The sequence below is a fragment of the Camelus dromedarius genome, chromosome 10 (genome assembly GCF_036321535.1).
Source record: "Camelus dromedarius isolate mCamDro1 chromosome 10, mCamDro1.pat, whole genome shotgun sequence".
Classification (NCBI taxonomy): Eukaryota; Metazoa; Chordata; class Mammalia; order Artiodactyla; family Camelidae; genus Camelus; species Camelus dromedarius.
The window spans coordinates 28,769,288-28,791,380 of record NC_087445.1 but is presented as its reverse complement, the minus strand read 5'-3'; the positions used below and the strand labels follow the sequence as shown (position 1 = coordinate 28,791,380).

The 22,093-nt window shown below is 36.6% G+C and overlaps 1 protein-coding gene across 20 annotated transcripts in view; it reads right to left on the bottom strand.

Moving 5' to 3' along the window:
- PTPRD (protein tyrosine phosphatase receptor type D) overlaps nt 1–22,093 on the bottom strand; it is a 1,876,190-nt gene that overhangs the window by 126,642 nt on the left and 1,727,455 nt on the right. For 16 of the 20 annotated variants that reach the window (XM_064490208.1, XM_064490209.1, XM_064490212.1 and 13 more), the window contains 3 exons: nt 16,460–16,550; nt 11,225–11,434; nt 4,994–5,154 (listed from right to left, as the gene is read on the bottom strand). In XM_064490208.1, the coding sequence (XP_064346278.1) occupies nt 4,994–5,154; nt 11,225–11,434; nt 16,460–16,550 (462 nt within the window). The remainder of the gene's footprint in view (nt 1–4,993; nt 5,155–11,224; nt 11,435–16,459; nt 16,551–22,093) is intronic. The other 4 variants (XM_064490215.1, XM_064490225.1, XM_064490224.1 and 1 more) reach the window with 1 other exon arrangement.

Here is a 22,093-nt window from a genome sequence, read left to right as displayed (position 1 = left end):
GATGAACATCTAACAGCATTCAATTTTATGTATTCTTACTTTGTGGGGTGGACAGATGAAGGGCAACATGGAGTCATTTGAAAACATACACAAAGTGGAGTCAAATAATATAGTATTAATTCTATTACTTGTTTTTATGTTCTCAGATTATAGAACATTGTTGTTAAAAAGTTCAGTTATCTAATATACATACTTAGTTTATAAATGAAGAAACTGAGGCCCAGAGTGTTAGCATGGCTTTTTTTTTTTTTTTTTTTTACTTGAAGTATAGTTGATTTACAATGTTGTGTTAGTTTCTGGTGTACAGCAAAGTTACTCAGTTTTATCTGTCTATCTATCCATCCATCCATCTATTCTTGTTCATTATAGGGTATTACAAGCATATTGAATTTAGTTTCCTGTTTTATATAACAGAACTTTGTCATTTATCTAGTTTATATATAGTAGTTGGTGTCTGCTAATCTCAAACTCCTTATTTATCCCCTCCTCACATCCTCTTCCCTTTGGTAACCGTAAGTTTTTTCTCTATGTCTGTGAGTCTCTATTTTGTAAATACATTCATTTGTGTTATGTTTTATATTTAAATGATATCATATAATATCTTTGACCTCACATAGTATTAGCTCTAGTCTAACCACGTTGCTGCAAATGGCATTGTTTTATTCTTTTTTATGGCTGAGTAGTATCCCATTACACACACACCCCCCAACTTCTTTATCCAGTCATCTGTTGATGGACATTTAGATTGCTTCCATGTTTTGGCGTTTGTAAATAGTGCTGCTGTGAACATTGGGGTGCATGTTTCTTTTCAAATTAGTGTTTTCTCTGAATATATGCCCAGGAGTAAGACTGCTGGATCATATGGTAAGTCTATTTATTTTAATTGAAGTACAGTCAGTTACAGTGTGTCAATTTCTGGCATACAGCAACAGGGTTAGTCATGCATATATTTGTTTTCTTTTTCATTATAGGTTATTACAAGATATTGAATGTAGTTCCCTGTGCTATACATTAGGATGCTGTTTGTCTAGTTTATATATAGTAGTTAATATCTGCTAATTCCAAACTCCTAATTTATCCCTCCTCACATCCCTTCCCCTTTGGTAACCATAAGTTTGTTTCCTATGTCTGTGAGTCTCTATTGTGTCTTATTTCATATTCCACATTTAAGTGATATCATGATACTTTTTTATTGCTGGGGAGTTTTCCATTGTATAAAATATACCACAGCTTCTTCACCTAGTCATCTGTCGATGGACATTTAGGTTGCTTCCATGTCTTGCCTGTTGTAAATAGTGCTGCTGTGAACACTGGGGTGCATGTATCTTTTCGAATTAGTTTTCTCGGAATACATGCCCAGGAGTAAGACTGCAGGATCATATGGTAAGTCTATTTATAGTTTTTTAATTGAAATACAGTCAGTTACAATGTGTCAATTTCTGGTATACAGCACAATGTCCCAGTTATTCATATACATCCATATAGTCATTTTCATATTCTTTTTTTCATTAAAGGTTATTATCATAAGATACTGAATGTAGTTGGTTCCCTGTGCTATACAGTATAAACTTGTTTATCTATTTTATGCCTATTAATATCTTCAAATCTCAAACTCCCAAATGTATCCCTTCCCATCACTCTCCCTAGTAACTGTAAGATTATAACTGTAGTATGTCTGGTATTTTTCTTTCTGGCTTACTTAGAATGACAATCTCTAGGACCATCCATATTGCTGCAAATGGCATTATTTTATTTTTTATGGCTGAATAGTATCCCATTGTATAAATATACCACATCTTCCTTACCTAGCCATCTGTTGATGGACATTTAGGCTTGGCTATTGTATATGGTGCTGTTGTGAACAATGGGGTCAGTGTGTCTTTTTGAATTAAGGTTCCTTCTGGATATATGCCCAGGAGTGGGATTGCTGGGTCCTAAGTGTGTTTTTAGTCTTTTGGCTGCACCAAACTACATTCCCACCAACGGTGTAGGAGGGTTCCCTTTTCTCCAGAGCTTCTCCAGCATTGTGAATGATGGCCATTCTAACTAGTGTGAGGTGATACCTCATTGTAGATTAGATTATTGAGCATGTTTAGGCATGTCTTCACTGAAGAATTGCTTGTTTAGGTCTTCTGCCCACTTTTGGACTGGGTTGTTTGTTTTTTGTTACGAAGTTGCATGAGGTGTTGATATAGTTTGGAAGTGAAGCCCTTGTCAGTGACAGTGTTTCCAAATATTTTCTCCCAGTCTGTAGGCTCTTTTGGGTAGAAAGTTATGCTAACAAATATAGCCACGTAGTCATAGAGCTGGGACTTGAACTCAGGTTTCCTGATAATTTCCAAACCTTGCTATATCTTACCTCTGCAGTTTATATTTTGTGATCATTGTTCATATCATATAGAGAACAGAATTTCAAATGCAACATCATAGTGCAAGCAAGTTGTAACACTAATGACTTAGAAGCTGTATTTTACTTAGCTGAAAGCTCAGAAGGTATTTTAAGGCCCTTAGAAGGCCTCAATGATACTGTTTTGTCATTGATTATTAGTCAATGTATTATAGGCGATGTAAAACAAAGTCAGATGAGTTGATTGTGAGATAAGGATGTGCTAGTCCATGTTAATATAATAGGAATAAGTCTCCTGCGACAGCTGGATGAAATATTTTATATGGACAAACCATCCATAGCTAATACAAGTAGTTTTATAATGGGGTGTATATGACAATCAAAATAATGTAAGTCAACAGTATTTCATTCATTCTGGACTCATTATTTGCATACAGGAAGTGACACACTAATAATAGTAAAACATTCAATTTTGAGCCATTATGAATGACTTACGTACAAACGGAAAGGCACCTAAAAAGAGGGACACAGTCTTTATTATGTAATTCTCTAGTCAGAATCCAAGCTATAAAAGGCACTATTCATTGGCTATAGAAGATTTCCTCTGAAACTGCTTCGTGAAAATCAGGAAGGACATTGTTGGGTGTCTGCTTGAATTTCAAGTCAGGAATGTTCTTTACTGCTGAAGCAAGCATTGCTATTTCAGAAATGCTTCATGGGCCTTCAGATGGTTAGCTAAATATACTCAGCATTCGAGGATGTGTGCATTTCTGAACAATTGCATTAGACGATGCTTACATATGCACACACTAAAATTCAACATTTAAAATAAGATGCCCGTTTTTTCAAGCACATGTGGATAAAGAAAGCTTAATTTTAAATCTTTTAAAAGTTATCCAATTTTTTTCACAGTTACTTAATTCACAGAGTGTCATGTGCTATATGGTCAGGCAATACAACTGTCAGCAAGCACTTATTTTCTGATCTGGTTACTCCCCCAGCAGGATGTGCTGTACATAACAAAGGATACTGGCTTTTTTGTCTGGACTTACCCAGGGTGTCTTATTCTGGGGCACATGGGGACCTCATGCTTCCTGCCCTTAGCTCTTACGTAAGAAAGAAGTTATCAATACACACTGATAATAAAATATAGAGTGGAATGGGAAGACTGAAGCTGTCAAAAATTGAAGGCTAAACTATGTTATGGCATGGACAATTGAGTTATCAGGATAAAAAGCTATGATTGATGGATATTTCTTTCACTCTTTCCAAAAGAGGACAGGCAATTTAATGAGTTATGGGTATGTGGTTCTTTAATTTGTCCCATTTTTTTCCCCCTCAACCCTGGAATAAAATGACATGTAGCCTCATAAGAGAAAGTGTTTTCAAAGGAGAAGTGTCTTTAAAAATATTTTTTTGAGGGAAAAGAGCTTATGGAAAAAGGACTATGCCAGGTACATAAGTAGAATGTATTTAATAAAGGAATGCAGGTAGAAATAAACCCAATGAAGGCAGCTACATGGTCTGGAAAATGAAAATAAGATTGTCAGATTAAATACGTAAATGACCACCGTAATGAGGAAATTCTCCTCTGAGTCAATGTCAGAATTATGGCGAGGGAAGAAGAGAAAACGAGAGAAGGATAGAGAGAAAACCTATCTTACAGTTGAGGAAAGAGTATTTTCACAGTAGCATTCTGAAAGATAGCACTACAAAGGAAAATGAGAACACAGATGAAAGTTTCATAAAAAAAAAAAACCTGACAGAAGCAGACATAATCCTTAGTCATTCTGAATGTTTAAGAATGTATTACATATGTTGTTAATTAAAATAAATTTGTATATTTAGAATACATTTTTTAGGCCAAGAAGGATTTAAGAGAAGAAGAGTTACTAATGTCCTCTATCCAACTGACTAAACAGAGAGCTAGGGAAGAAAAATCTAGCTTATATGTAAGGGAGCCCGAAACGAGATTGACAGGCGATAAAGCGTGGGTTAATGTGAATTATTTGCATCCTAAATGTAATCAGACACTAAATCATACTGATTCTTGGAATATCAAGATGGAGGTTGTAGATATATTTTTAAAGGAAAATATCTTGCATTTATTTCTTCTTGGATGCAAATGAGAATTCACTACTGAAGATGTACAAATACACATTAGAGGAGTTTTTCCCTTTCCTTTCCTTCTTTACTTCTCTCTTCCTTCTTTAAATCTTTGACCTTTAGCTACTTATTACTAAGGTTTGAGAAACAGCCATGGGGGAAAGAAACCCTCAATGCACGTGCAAATTGGACTTCTGAAATGGAGCCATTAATCATCTACAAGAATCCAGGGTGAGCTGCCTTAGGGTCATCTGCCCATGAATGTAATGACTTCTCAACAGTCAAGTAAAGACCTCCCACTGCTCAAACTATTATCTCAGAAGATGGAGGCTGGGACCTGTGCCTACTTGGCAACAGAGTCTATGCCACACACACAACATGATTTTAAAGCACAAAATGTAAAGACTGTGCTTAACAGTAGTAGACACATTTCCACAGTGATTACTGGAAGTATTTCTACTAATAACCACAGAAGGATGATAAACTCTTCAAAATTAAGGCAGCCCCCAACACGACAAAGGAAATACTGGGCAAACTTACCTTTTATAAAGAAGAATAGCTATGACAATGCAGATAATAAAGACCACTGCAAGGACAGGACCTACAACCCAGATCAAGCCTTCTTCTTCATCTGTGATTGGCTGTGGATCCAGATCCATTGACACAACGGGGTCAGAGTAAGGGCTAGTTGCATACATCTTCTGAGGAAAAACAGAGTCTGTGTTAGTTATAAAATGATCACGTTCTAGGTAGTATCTTTAGTGTTAGAATAAGCAAAGATTTAGGACATAGTGGATTTGACAATAAGTATGTAAAATAGTGTTAGTGAAGAAGGAGAGGGAAGGGGAAGGAAAGATGTTTTACAATCTAACTTTCCTTACAGAGAAATTTTTTTTATAATAAAATCACTTTTCATAGTATAAGTTAATTACTCCATAGATATTTTTTACACTAGGATCTGTATATTAAATGATCTTATGAAGTGTAAGTACCAGTAATTAATGAGCCACAAAATGTTCAATGAGCCACTTATAGGCTATCCAGTGCTATGTGAAAAAGCAACAGAAATGTTACAGTTCCAGCCCCCAAGACTCAGGTAAGGAAACCAAATTTAAAAGGTAAAAATTTATACAGCCTAATCAGTATTTCATTAAATCTTAAATTATGTAAGTAGTCCTAAGAGTTGTGCATCAGTTAGAAAATGAAAGACAAACAATGGACAAAGTCTATAAGTTTCAAAAGAGAAGCCCAATGTTCAGATTCTAGATGCAAGAGGTATGAAAGTGACAATATGGTTGTCTAGAAAAAAAGTTCATATTTTATTTCAGTTACTGTTCAGAGGCTGAGATGATGATTCTCAGTAGACAACTGATGCCAAAATATATACCCACTCCTGGGTATATATCCAAAGGAAATGATACCACTATCTCAAAGAAATATCTGCACACCTGTGTCCTTTGGATGACTAGCTGAAGAAAATGTGAGTTACAAACACAGTGGAATCGTATTATTCACTCATGAAAATCCTGCCGTCTGTGACAACAAGCATTAACCTGGAGGGCATTATGCTAAGGGAAATAAGCCAGACAAAGAAAGACATATACTCTATGGTTTTAAGAATGAGTTCTGAGGCTCTACAGGGCAGCAAGGTGACTATCTTAACCTGAAGGTTGCTGAGAGTAGATCCTAAATTCTCACCATACACACGTAAGAGTTAACTGCTGTGAGGCAATGGCTGTGTTAATGATCTTGATCTTGGTAATCAGTGTGTGTGTGTATATACATACAAATACATAAAGTTAGCCATGCATTCTAAATACGTACAACCATTTTTGGCAATTAGTCCTCCATAAATTCAGGAAATAGAATAAAATAGGCTATCTCAGAAGAATGTTCTCTGGACTCTGCCCCATTTTAAAGCAGTCTTTTCCAAGAGAACGGTCCACATCCATGAGCTGCCTTACAACTTGCTCCCCTTGCTCCTCATCTTCTCACTTCAGCACCACAAGTGATCCTATTTCCTGGTTTGGTTAGCCTAACTGTCTTTTCCCTTCCAGACAGCTTTTCCCGATTTGCCATAGTTGATTAAGCCTTTTTTAAAAACTCCCAGCTCTAGCTCCCTTAATTCTTTGCTCAACTGGTCCCGTCCTAATCTTTCCAGTGATTTTGTCTTGTTCATTGTCTCTGAATCCATCCATGTGCCAGCATTCTTAAATTCTGCTCTCTGCTAGTCTCTGTCACCCTTCTGTAGCAAGGTGAGCCCCAGCTTTAAGTACTAACTCTATGCAGATTACTTCACCACTAATGTTCCTTACCTCAGAAACGCTGCTACATCCCAGACCTTCATTTCCAATTCTGAGAGGTTCCCACATAGAACATATACCACCACAGTAAATTTCTTGCTACTAACTACTCCCCAAATGCTCTGTTCTGTGTAACCCTCTCAGTTTCCAAAACATTTTAGCTCCCGAAATCCAACTAATCTTCAAGGCCTCAGATTCAGCCATGTCTCCTTAATTGGAAATCAGCCATTTAAAAAATGTAGGTAAAAGTAAGTTCAAAAAATGTAAATAGTCCTATTTGTTGTTTTAGTGGTAGTGGCCAAATTCTGTTTTTGGTTTTCATTTGTGTATATGCCTCTTTGAACATGAAGATTTATATACTGCTTGTATGCTTAGAGCAGATAGTACAGAACATTGCATTTAGGGAGCTCCCAGGAAATCTTTCAATAAATAAAATACTCACTTCTTCAAATGACTGAGATTAATAAAACATGAGTAAGCACGCTCACTTTTCTATGATCAGCAAATTACTTTTACTGTGCATTAAAAACATTAGACCATATATTGTGAAATTAAGTGCAAGCTCAGCAGTCAATCTGGAGAACACACGCCCCCTAAATGCTTCCGTGCTATATTCTTCCCATTTTCCTCGCTGTGCGCAGCAAAGAGCTAAACTAGACTTTCAGACATTCTGATGCCTCAAAAGACAAAAACTCAGTATAGTTCTAACCTTCTTAGAAGCAGCTAAAAAAAGAGAAAAGAAATGTTCTGAATAAGGGTTTACACAGAGGACTTGGCAAAGACACTATATATCCAAGAAACATGATTCTTAACTTAATTGTTCTGGTTTATACTTTACCCTTTCCCTTCTGTAGGTCACATTCAAATTGTCTGGCAGACCAAAATAAGCAAAACTCTCTGATTTGGAATTCTTTTCCAAGAGCCTTTGAGATGATAACCTTGGTCATCAGGCAAGATGGAAATCTGAGCAGAACTTTTCCCTAAGTACATAGATTTCCAACGAAAATCAGGAAACAAACGTGTGAAAATGAAAAGAAAACAAAATCATAAAATGATAGCTTGTGTAAAGTACAATTTGTTCAGTATGTGGAGATATGGAAAAGATTAAGCCTTTGGTCACTCGAAACCAGTTCTTCGATATTCTTAACGAGGCAGTTAATTGAGGGGAAAGCTCAAGTCACTGGTGAGGTGGTAGATATTTTTTGTATGCAAATTATCAGCCCGCCCTGGGAGTGGTTAGCCACTTTACTAACAATCACTTAGGGAACATAAGACTATCAGTGCTGACATTATACTAGGTGGATACCAGTGTCTTCTATAAAGTAAATGCTTACCTTAATACATAAAACATAAAAGAAATGCTGTTAGCTCTGAGAGAGATGTTGAAAAAAAAATGGAAAAAAGGAGCAAGTCATATACTGTATATTTGGGGAAAAACTCCTAATTATATATAATCAATGAAACAGTGAGATGGCAGAGTAAGGGAAGGGCAAACCCCTCATCAGTGATGATGCATGGCAATGCTAGTAGAAACATCTGTGAGACATTAAACCAGAATCTCTCTGACAGTGGATGATCTGATGAGATTTCTCTGTGCTGGGTTCTCTGATCTACATCAATGCTCTGAAGGTGCTTTCTGAAACATCCTAAAGCTATTTAAAGAGAATTATTTTCAAATGACATCCTGTGCACAAAGGTAAACCAGGCAGAAAGGCTGCCTTTGTGTTTTGATTTTCTACCAGGGAATTCCTTCAGTCATTTGAAGAGAAGCCCCCTGTACATACCAAGACCTGATGTGGAGAAATCTTTGACGTATCTCAGACTTACTATATAGGGGAAGGGCTCATTGTGGCTCAGCCTGGTTGCCACAATGGTCAATTTCAAGCCGCATTAGGTATAGTTTAGAATATGTACAATACATGTTATTGTGACAGCCACTTCAGAATCTACCCCCCAACACCATCTACAGTTTCTATCCCTCTAACATTCATAGCAACTGAAGCATAAAGCAACGTAAGAGCAAGATGCATTACATGAAAGAAGACGACTCATTATTTAGAGTACCTTGAAATTCTCTGTTCTATTGAATTATTTTCTAACTTTCTTGCCTTTTCCCTGATAAAGTCACTAGTAAATTGCTATAATTAAAGAAGCAGGCTGTGCTTGCCTTTTCCTAGATAGAACTTCCCTATGAATCTGGGTAGAAAGCACTGTGGCTCACTGGCAGTTATGTAGAATAAGATATGTTCCAAGTACCTGGAAATATGCTTAATTACAGAGCTTGTTATCACACATGCTGCTGTCTGTTAGACACTATGCAGTGTGTGTGTGTGTTTATATATATATATATAATCTTTCTCTTTTTAAGTCATTTTAAGAATATATATAATCTTTCTCTTTTTTAAGTCATTTTAAGAGGATAAGGAAGAAAATGTCAGTGATGACTTATCACCTTCCTGTACAGATGTGTGTCACATCAAAAGGTCTCAAGAATCACACCCCTATGAAAATAAAAGGTATCCAAATTGGAAGGGAAGTAGTCAAACTGTCACTATATGCAGATGATATACTATACATAGAAAGCCCTCTAGTCAATGAAAAAAACTATTAAATTTAGCAAAGTTGCAGGATATGTGATTAATACACAGAAATCTGTTGCTTTTCTTTACACTAATAAATATTTTAAAAAATCCTATTTTAAAATCTCATCAAAATTAAAATACCTAGAAATAAACTTAATGAAGGATACAAAGGACCTATACTCTGAAAACTACAGAACACTGATGCAGGAATTTGAAAATGACAGGAAGAAATGAGAAGATATCCCATGCTCTTGGAATGGAAGAATTAGTATTGTTAAATTGTCCACTACCCAAAGAAATCTACGTATTTAACATGATCCCTATCAAAATACCCATGACATTTTTCACAGAACTAGAATAAACAATACTAAAATTTGTATAGAACCACAAAGGATCCCAAACTGCCAAAGCAATCTTGAAAAAAAGAGCCAAGCTGGAGATACCACACCCTGACTTCAGACTATAGTACAAAGCTACAGTAATCTAAATAGCATAGTACTGACACAAAAACAGTTGGATCAACAGTAAAGAATGGAGACCCCAGAAATAAACCCTATGGTCAATTATTCTATGACAAAGGGGTCAAGGATATACAATGGAGAAAAAACAGTCTTTTCAACAAGTGGTGCTGGGAAAGCTGCACAGCTACATATCAGAGAATGAGATTAGAAAATTTCCTCACACTATATACAAAATAAACTCAAAATGGATTAATGTATCAGAAGTAAATGTAAGACCTGAAAGTATAAAGATCCTAGAACATAGGGAAAACACTTTGACATAAATTATAGCGGTATTTTTTTTGGCTCTCTCCCCTAAGGTGAAAGAAATAAAAGGAAAACATTGGGACCTAATTAAACTCAAAAGCTTTTGCACAGCAAAGGAAATTACCAACAAAACAAAAAGATAACCTACAGAATTAGAGAAAACATTTGCAAATTATATGACTGATAAAGGGTTAATATCCAAAATATATAAACAGTTCATACAAATCAATATCAAAAAACTAGATAAGCCAATGAAAATGGGCAGAACACCTTGAGTAGACAATTTTTTGTAAGCCATACAGACAACAGGCATATGAAGAGATGCTCAACATCTCTAGTCATCAGGGAAATCAAAACCACAGAGATATCACCTTAAATCTGTCAGAATGGCTATCATCAAAAAGACCAGAAATAACAAATGTTTGTGATGTTATGGAGTAAAGGGAACCCTGGTACACTGTTGGTAGGAATGTAAATTGGTATAGTCACTATGGAAAACACTATGGTGATTAATCAAAAAACTAAGAATAGAACTACTATATGACAGCAATTCCACTCCTGGATATGTATCTGAAGAAAATGAAAACATACTTTGAAAAGATACAGGCACCCCAATGTTCATAGCAATATTATTTATAATAGCTGATATGGAAGCAACCTATGTGTCTATTAACAGATGAATGAATAAAGAAGATGTGGTACATATACGCAATGAAACAGTATTCAGCCATAAAAAAATAAATTCTGACATTTCCAACAACATGGAGGGCATTATGCTAAGTGATGTTAGGTCAGAGAAAGACAAACACTGTATCATATCACTTATATATGGAATCTAAGAAATAAAGCAAGCAAATGTATATAATAAAATAGGAACAGACTCACAGATAAGAGAAAACTAACTAGTGTTACCAGTGGAGAGTGGGAAGCAGGGAAGAGCATGATAGGGGTATAGGATTAAGTGATACAAATGCAAAAACAAAGTAGTCAGCCTGTTACCTTCAAGTTAATGAAAGCTCATGAGAAATAACTAGAATATACCTATGTGTCCCCAAATAACCATATTCTGATGAAAATGTCTAAGAATACCATAGGAAAATGCCATCACAATTAACTTACAGACTCTGCGTGCTCCATCACCGCTAACACAAAGAAGACATATTCTTGACCACTTTGGAGTTGCTTGTTTGTAAATCCTCCATAATGTTTGTCATCCCCCAGGGTGAACTCGGTGGGAAGGACATCAAAGTGAGCAGCAATATATGGCTTTAATTCTACTTCTCGCCCATAACGGATGCTTCTGCGTTTCCTAGTTATCTCTTTAAGCAGCTTAAGGAAAATAAGTGGGAAACAGAGAAAGAAATGTAAACAACAATAACCCAACTTAATGACAGTTTAATGGGAGAAATTAATTCAGGACTGAAAACAATATATCCACATTTCATGTAATATGTCAGCATCACTAAATCTCAGTCTTTCTAGTTTCCAAATGCCTGTTCTGTTGTTAACGTAAGGCACTATACTGCAATTGCAAGGCTGAGGCTATAAACACAGGGCAGTTAGATCTCTTACTGGTAGCTCACATCATTGTCTGATCTAATGGAATCATGTCAAGGAACAACACATTATAACTTGTCTATGGAAAAAAGTAAGCTTGATTCACAAAAGCTGTCATGCAAGCTTTATTACTGCTACTGATTAAGCAAGTAATAACCCCAGATAAAGCCATAAAAACCTTCAAAGACCAACATTTTGGAGAGATTAGTACCATTTTAGATTGCTTTTCATAATGAGACAATTTGTATGATGTATAGTCCCTCAAAATGAGCAGAAACAGGATCTGATGAGCAAGTTTTAGTTGATATTTTAAATAGACTGTCTCTTGTTTAACAATTTCTGGCTTGACTTGACTCCTTGATTAACCATTTGGGGTACAATGCCTCATATTTATCATGGCATCAACTTTTTCTGGGGCCAATAGCTCTCTGGAGAGTTTGAATTATCTTGCTAGGTGATAACAGGCAGGGTAGAGAAACATTAATTTTAATATTATCCTGAAGAAAATAAACAAACATGTATACACACAAATCTTTCATGTATTTCTAAAAGAAAAAAAAAGAGATTATGTTTCAATACACTATTGTATTCACCCTTTTATCAGGAGAAAATCACATTACTGATATTTTATGATAAATAATTTCAAAATGCTGTTTGTTATATGTGCTCTATTAAATACTGCTATTTCACAGGGCTTAAAAACAGACAAAGAAGTCTACAGAAGTCTGGGATGCCATTTGCTGTAAGGGGCAATTTAACAGGTTTTTTAAAACAATTCTGATTTGTCTTAATATATTTACAGAAAATACTATGTGTATCTGAGACAGTAGCACAGTGAAAGCCAGGTTTCTGTAATAATAATGGTTGCACACTGATTGAACACCAAATCCTCACTTTAGGAACCTCGTGGTTAACTACAGTCTCTTTAACATAGAGTTGTACATGTGCTTAGCTGGTCAAAACTATAACCTAAAAATGTAGAAATCACTCTTTTGTTCATATAGATAATTTGTGTCCTTGTTTTTTGAATATTTATAATGCTCTACAATTAATTTTCTGTTAAATTTGAGTTTATTGATAAATGTAAGCTCTTTTATGAAAACCACAGTAGACTTGTTTAGCAAATTTGGACCATCCAGTGATAACTTAAGGTGGACTGCTCAGCTGTGGGTCAACTGAAGAGTAATAAAGATAAAGCAACTCCATAAAGTTGTTTAGCACTGCCTTTCAGTCCTACATTATTATTAAAAAATCTAAATCTAAAAATTTAGGTTTTCTTATAATAATGATGATAATGACAATGATAGGTAATATTTATTAAGCACTTACTAGGTGCCAGGCAGTGTTCTCAGGAGGCTAAACATGGATTGGTTCATTTGCTCCTCATAAAAACCCTATTATATATAGGTTATTAGTATCTTAGTATCCTTATTTTTTATAAATGAGGAAACAGAAAAGAAAGTGACAATACTGGATTCAATTGGTGAAATAAAATGAAATTACACAGAATTTTGTCAACCGTATTTTTGTTTACTTAATGGCTGCACAATATCAAAGAAACAAAAACGCAAACTTTAGGCTAAATTAATACTGTTTTAACTCAGTCTATACTAAAATAATTTTCATGTATCTACTTTCATTAAGACAGATATATGTGTACTTAAAATTTCTTTTTTTCTAGATTCTTTTACTATTACTTTGAGAAGGACAAACGCACTGCAGATGAGCTGAAAAGCTTTTTGCAGCTGGCTAGTCAGAAATGTTTACCATCAGTTGTTTACGCGACTGTGTCTCCTCTTCTACATCACTGATCAAACCCCACCTGATCAAACCCCACCTTGATTTTATTCATATTTCATATGTAGGCAAGTGTCATAATTTATCCATATCACTGTCACCCTCATGAGTACCTTTTGCTAGGGTTTCTTTTGTAGATACAGAAGAAGTACTTTAAAATAAAAGTATTTTAGCTTTTTGGTGTTCCTTCGACCCAATGCTGCCATTCATTAAGGTCAAACCTGGAACAGCAACCCTGCCTTTGTAGGTTGGTTCCTGTGTTACACTTTAAATGGGTCAAGTGTACTCAGATGACACTGAAATGAGCCAGTACGTTGCAGTTACAGCCACAAATGACCACGTTATTTTATAGCAAGCCTTTAAACTACAGTGTGATGAAAAGCTTATGATATATTACAAGACTTGCCCTGAATTACATATAACTAACATTTTAGGAGTCATTTTGACCAAAATTCTTTTGGACTATCAATGTCTGCCCTGCCCAGTCTGACTTTCACAACTAAGAGTTCCAGTCTGTGAATTTATTATGTGAAGATTATCCCCAGACATAGGATAAATGAGCTCAATAGATAATATTGAGAGTGACTCTGTTTTGAAAGCCTCTTTATATCTTTATGGGCCTAGATGTGAGGCAGACATGTGGAATCCCCTTAGGCCACCATTCTATTCAATGATGTGGTTTCAACCATTTGAATTATAGGCCTTTCTAAAAAATCACTTGGTCAAATACATTTAAGAGAGAACACTGCTTTGTCAAACCTGGCAGTACCAAGCTATAGATAAAATTACTACAATGCTTTTATTATCCATGGTAGGGGGAAAAAAAACCTGTCTGCAGGGATCAGAAACTGGATGAGTAAGCACAAAGTGAGGCCATAGCCTACTTTCCTTTATTCCCCTCCACAATAGTTACAAGATGTATTGGAGGTAATTCCAGAAGATATATTGAGGGCTTCAGTTTTTTATCAGAAATAATTTTCATTTTCCAGTCAATGCATATCTTATTTCTTCCACCATTAATTCTACAATGTGGTCTCAATTATATCAGTAAGAAAAGTGGGAAACAATCCATCCTGACCCAAAATTTTTGAATTAATAAAAGTTCTTTATCAAACTATTATACAGATTAATGCACCACAACTTCTGGGATGATTAAAATGACCCTTTGTTATGGGAATCAGCAGCACAGACCCATAGAATTTAATTGCAAGAAAGTTCAATCTCATATAGCTCTAAACTTGACTCCATTAATGTAGCTGTGCGTTTTGGAGGTTAAAACCTGGCTGTGAAACAGAATCAGCTTCCTCTTACTTCCAAAGACCTCTACTTCTATGGAAAGCTTTTTTAAAAAACTATTTGATGTCATTTTTGGCTTGGGCTTGGATCTTAATTCCTTAAAAACTTTTTTTTTAATATGTAGAGTCATAGATTTTACAAGTTGCCTTTGCATGTTAAATCCAATTCCAACTGAATTCTGTATTTCAGCTGAGAACTGATGAAAATAAAGATTATCACAGGATTAACTGATTAGTCAGTTACAAGTAAAACATGTCTTTCTTCAAAATGTTTACAGACCAGCTCATCAATTCAGATACTCAGAGGTATTCCTCTGACATACTAAAAAAATGACTTTGTTCCTTTATTAACAGCAGAAAAAAATGTGTAACAAATTATGTGACATTACTGAGATGGTGTCTGATTTTACACTCCTTCAGGGCTCATGTCATCACTAAACAGGGACACAAAAGCATAGTCCTAACCTTGAACTCATCTCCTTCGTTACACCCGATCAAAGTTTAACTTAGACAAATGAAGTGGGTAAAGAGGAACCACACTTCTAGGGATGACATATGTCTGCCAAAAGAAGCTAACAGCCCTTATCTCGAGACATCACAGTCTCCTTAGTGCAGACATGTATGAAATAAACATCCCTTCCCTGTAACGCAGTTAAGGAATTTCTGCTTTTCTTTGGTCTGTTTGCAGGAGCAAATTTGAGGAAGAGAAAATACCTAAAAATTACAGGTTGGGTTATAAGATGTAGACCATGTTGTAAATAAATCCAAAAAATTAAAACCTCATTATTTCCCCTAATGGGGGCCTTTTCATTTGACTTCTGAACTGATTCAAAGTAGAATCTGTTAAAATGGTAATGTCTCCCCTGTATATTGTTTCAAAATGCGAACCCCAGACATTAACTGGTGGTGGCCCTCTGGGAATTGGCTTAACAGTTCTGATCACAGTTTTCTCATCTAACAGAAGTACGTAGAAGTATGTAAAAATCGGGTATTGTTCTTCAGACTATATTAACTTTCAAAAAATTTCAAAAAAAATTTTTTTGTAAAAAGACTACCAATGCATCTACTGTTAAGATTTTAGAAATTAAAATCATATTATTTAGTATTTGCCCTGGTTTTTTGTACCATATTTCTTGCTCAGCTCAAAAATCGGTGATTTATTTATTTTTTGCCCCTGAAGTTACATGCATTTTGATTCTGAAATCCTATAAAACATAGAATAAAGCAAGCAAACGTGCTAATTAGTAGAACTGTGAGAAAATAGTCAAGAGCACAGTAGGTCATGTGTTGAAGTCTGGTACAAACTGCAACTTAGCATTTGTAACGGCCTCAGCTTCCACTGCACTAATGAAGCAGACCTTGGAATTCGACAACGGTGATTAAGTCTTTGCTGACAATTTACTTCACCTTCCACACCTCTGTATCATGTTTTATAAGGTGCAAGGGGCAAACTATTAAAGATAACAAAGATTAGATAAGTTGTAAACTTTACAGCAGCTTAATGTCTTTTAATTAAAACGAAAGGCTCTTTGTTGGGACCCCTAGAGCATGCTCATAGCACTGAACCATCCAACTAGCGAGCTGACCAGCCAGACATGTAGAAGTCAGCACCGGGATTCGAGGCTGAAAGGTCTCCATAGAGAGGAGAGGTGTATTTTAAAGATTAAATAACTAATGAAAGACACAGACAAAAACACATAGTTACCTCATCTAATTCCATTTCATCTGGACTCTCCCATGGCTTGATAAATTTCCCACGAGATTTCTTCAAAGGCACAATTATGATGTAGTAACCTCTGCACAAGAATGGATAAACAAAAATAAGGTTAGTTCAGAGGGTAAAGACAATGGATATATCCTTAAATCTTCCACAGACCAGTGACTGACACTGAAGGCAAATTATGGATATGGAGTGACTTATCCATCAATGACAAATAACTACCTGTTTGTTCAATTTTAAAAACAACAGGGGTAGACATTTATGTGTGACTTCAATGGGCTTGTATGGTAATATCACCATGGTTGACTGTCTTTTATTAGTTTTTATAAACAGAGCAGGAATAGTTCGTTAGTACCCTGTTGCTGGACACATAGAAGGCTGGTATATTACCACCAAAGGCTGCTGACCCAAGTATTTTCTGTGACATTAATTTATAAGAGGATTTTTTTAAAGAGCATGTGTAATAAAAATTGCTCTAAGCTCATACAAATTCCTGGACAATGATGGTGATTATTGTATTTATACACCCCAAAATACTTTTTATTTAGATAAAATATTAAAAGCATAAAAATTACTCATCATCTCACAATTATATAAAGATGTGAAAGTTCCCCTCTCTTTCAAGGCATCGAATTGCAAACCTTAAGTACTTCAGAAATTTGGGGACAGTCAGTACCTAACAAAGGGCCTTCAAAATAGGTATCAATATAATATATCTACTGGAAGAGACAAAAGTAAGTGAGTCTTTACATTGAGAATGGTCAACTACAATCTATGTATAAAGGTACACGTCCCCAGACAGATATGGGTTATTTGTAAAGTTTTGTAACTTCCATATACTATGTACCTTGCTCCTATATTCATAGTTAGGGACTCTGCTCATACTGATTTTTGGCAGTAACTATACAAGGGCTTTGAACATAAGAGTATAATAATAGTTAACACATTAATCACATCCTACTTTTCACGGATTACAGTAAAGGCGTAATCTCATTTTGTTTGCTCTCTCAAAAATTCTTTATGGACAGGTGACAGACAAAAGACAACTCCACAGAGACGGAGTAACTGCTCAAGTTAAAACAGTAAGTAAACCTATATATATCTTACTTATGGCAATAGTCTGTTCCTTTGTTTCATTTACTCGGTATCATAAATCACTTCTTAAAGACTGCATAGATTTTGTGGAAATTTACTGTGGAAATGAATACACGTACACACACTTTTAGTAGAGGAAGCTGACAAGGGTGAAAGGGATGAGAACAAAACACGTGCTGCCAGCCTTGCATCATACTGTATTACAGAGACTAATGTCATACACAGGGAGGCCTGTTTATACTTATCTCAAAGCAAATCCTGTCATAAAACTCAGAAAACCCTGTGTGATGTAGTACTCTGTTTCCCTAAACAGACTCTGGAGCAACACTGTCCAGCAGGGTAGCTGCTAGCCCCTTATGGCTACCGAGCACTTGAACTGTGGCTAGCCTGAACTGACAGTATAAAAGACACTGGTTTCAAAATCTTTGTATGAAAAATAAATGTAAAAATATCTCAGCAGTCATGTTTTAATGGTCACATGTGAAAATGATGATATTCTTGACAGATTACATAAAATAGATAATTAAAATTAATCACATCTCTTTCTTCATACTTTTCACTGTAGCAGCCAGAAAGCGTAGTATTTCTCATGTGCTCTCATTACATTTGTTGGGCAGTGCCGATCGGGAGTGTGCTGGTACAGAATGTGGCATCTAGAGAGATACCTGGCCCAGAATTTGGCCTCTGCCATTAAAGAGCTCTGTGAACCTGGCTTGATCATTTCATATCCCTAAATCTCAGTTGTATATTTTGAAAAATGAGAGTAAATTGTATTCATTTATTTCCCCAGAGTAACAGTCTGATACTGAGTGCTTAACCCAGTATGTGTCACATAGCACTGAGCAGATGCCAGCTGCTGCTGGCTTGTACTGATCACGATGGCGGGAGATATGCATCTGATTACAGACGCAATAAGATACAGTGAAATTCCCTGAGATGCAGATTAAAGGACCTGTCAAACCTTTGTTTCTCCCTGATGCAGAATTTGAGCCAAACCAGACTTTAGCAGAAGCCTCTCTCCATGGTGCTCTAAACAACTCTCCAACAGACTCATGGGCTCATATTACTTAACCATCCATTTTCTTTCCTAAAAATAATGATGATGATCAAGGAGGGTCCGGAGAAGGAAGAGTTGGAGTGTGTGTAAGCAAGGCCAGTATCTTTTATTTTATGATCCAGAGTAAGCTGCTGCTTCTTCCTACCCTCCCAACACCTGAAGGATTTGCCAAACAAGTCCATCATGTTAAATGAGCAAAGAGAAGAATGACAGGGGCTGCAACCTAGTGCACAAAATAACACTGTGATGTACTTGAAAAACACACTTGTTGGAGAACACCTTGCTGTCACTCCCAATCGCATGAAGTCAGGACAGCTTCTCTTTGCCTAAAGTGATGATACTGCACATGATCAGAGACCCCCATTGTTCTCATTCAGAATCTTGCAAATCAAACTGAAGCTGATGAATTCTATTAATTTTGCTTCTGCTTTCATCCTTCAAGTTGCCATTCTTGTACATGAAAAAGAATCCATCCTTTCTTCTGCAGCACTCCCCAACTATTCTTCTCATTTGTGGCTCAGATCAGTACTGAACAGCCTCCCCCACAGCCATTAATTTACAGCATGGCTGGAGCCATAACCTTTCCTCTCACCATCTGTAAAGCATTCAGTGGGAGCAAAGTGGAGCCTTCTTCAAAGCCACTCTCACCCACTGAAAGAAACAGGGTTTTGGGAATTTGGAACTCCTGGCTCTAAATCCATGCATTTCAGCTGTATTCTCTGCATCTATGACTCTGTAAACACCCAGGTATTCGCCTTTCCTGAAGCCTAGCTTCCCCCGAGGATGCTGCTTCCCTCGCACACTTCTCCTGCGGTGGCTGTTCGTTCATTCCCTCCTTCTGTGCCCATGAACCTCAGATTTAGGGTTTGGGGTTTCTTTCCTGGTTCGCTGTTGCTTCCTGCTGGCAACTTTTCCCTCAACCCTTTTGCAAAAAAACAAAATATGCCCCTCTTTTTTCAAGTTCATACAATTCTACTATGTTACGGTCTTATCTTACTGATTTTTGCCATCTAGCAACCTCTTTCCCCCCAAACTCTGCCATCATTCTGGGTGATTTCAGCCTTCAGAGAGCCAGCCCATACACCACCCAGGGCTCTCAGTTCCTTGAACACCTCTTTTCCAAAACTCACACCCTCCAGCTCTACCTTAGCTGGAATCTGAGATTGCCTTTCTCTATTCCCAAACCCAAGGTGCTGAATACAGCTTGAGAAATAACGCAGAGGGTACAAGGATGCCATACGTTCCTATTCAGCAAACTCAGCTAGGCCTTCAAACACGGCTGGCTGTCCTCCCACAGCTTCTGTGGTTAACTAGTCCTTCCATTCTTCACAACACATTTTTGAAACTTTCTCCCCTGGCCTGAAACCTTGGATATGTCCATGCTTCGTCACTTGAAGATGGCCTCATCTCTTACATACAGAGAAAAGACAGACGTTCAGACTAGAATTCCCTCATCCTCTGTCTCGCTAATGACAAGCCTCCCTATATCTCTATGCAAATCCCACACACTTTCCTCAGCGCAGTAGTACTGCCTCTACTTTTTAAGGCCAATCACCTTTTCTTGAATTGGCTCCCACCGCTCACTCTCTTAGGAAGTTCACCATAGACCACACCCCTTTTCTCCCCGATATCTCACCTTCTTCATCCTCCTTGGATTTTACCCTGTAGCTTTCAAAATCATGTGAAAGACAAAACAGACCACATCTCACTCCAGTCATCACTTCCTCTCTCCTGCCCTTTACTGCCCCAGTTCTGAGAAGAGCTCTGTGTTCTTGCTGGTCTATGTGTATCTGCCTTCCATTCGCTCTCCTGTCCCTGTGCTCTAGCCCCTGCCTCACATGTGCACCTCACCTTCACCAGGGTCCTCAGTACTGCAACTAAAGGAGCGTTTTTGACTCTCTTCTTCCTTGATCTTTTACAAGAATCTAAGTGTTCATAAGACTCTCCTTGAAACATATTCAGTTATTTCTAAGAATCTATTTATCTCCTCTTTATTTAATTCGCTTACCATGTCTAACCTTATTTCTTTAGCAGGATTTATTATCTGCTACCCAGCTATTCAATGGTGGAGTTCCTCAAGGATCTGGCCAAAGATTTCTCATTATTTCTGCTTTTCTTCCCATGTGATCTCATTCCAGCTCAGGGAATCATTTACTCCCTAGACACAAATTAGTTATAGATTCATATCTTCAGCCCAGAACACTCCTCACAACTCCACAAATTTACCTTATTCCAACTCTATGTCTAGATTTCTATGTCAAGAAAGTACCTCAAATTTGCTGTAGTTAAAACAAAACAAAAAATATGCCTTGAAATAAATGCTCTTCCAATAGTGCACCATGATCCATTTTAGTGCACGTGCTATATAAACCTATGTGTTATCACTGACAGTCTGCTTTGACTTCCTCCCTCTCTCATACCAAACTACTGCAAAACTCCATCTACTTCCAAACAGAAACCTTCCTTGGCCTCTGATTAGATCAATCACCCCTAACGTACAGTCTCAATGAAATCATTTTTAGTCCATAATTGTCTTACACGTTTAAAATATGTTTGTATATTTAGAAACATGTTGCTACAACAGATGTACATACAATTTCCCCCAAAGTTGCCAACTTTGCCAGTTTATTGCTTTTTCCACTGAAAAGTGGAAGAAGGTGAAGTAGGTAAATATCAAGGATTTATGCCTCTCCTAGATCAGGTAGTCAAAAACAATTTAGAGTCCTTCCCTTGCATTAGAACATTCCAACGTGAAGCTTCATCAAGCTTTTTCTTTTTCCAAACCGGCAATGGCATGCCCAGAGTTCACAGAAAATATAAATTCCTTACTGCAGAAGTCTTTTCAAGCATACACATTAGTGATCTTAGTTCTAATCTCATGAGGTATTAAGGGTGATATGATGACTGATATGAAGAGTAAAGGAAGAACTAATATGCACACTACAAATTCATTAACCAAATCATATGAACTGAAAGAACTTTCTTGAAATGCAAAAAAACCCATTTTTTTTTTTGACACAGATCAGCTCTATGTATGGGTAAAATTAAACTTTACACTGTGTTTGCCTAACTCAAGCCTAGAGTTTAGGCTCCAAATACCCTTATCAACATAGACCTTAACTATTAAACCAATAGAAAAATAAATAACACGAGAATCAGTATATGTGGAAAGCCCTCGACTACTTATAAAGCTGTGTTTTCCCAGTTTATTAGATTTAATTAGATAAGTTAAACCTAACCTTCAGAATTTTAATTATACTAAATAAAGTTTTACTAATTTTATTTAATATGTTATCATCAAGGGGCCCAGCTCCATATAATTATATGAGAAGGTGAGCTCTGGTCTTTCTGGCAGTCCCACTCCAAATTCAGGCAGGCTTTTTGTATTAACAGTCGTATTAGCATTCTCAAACTCATTATTATCTGGGAGGTCAAGGTTTGTCTCTGAGTTTCATGATGAATGTCAT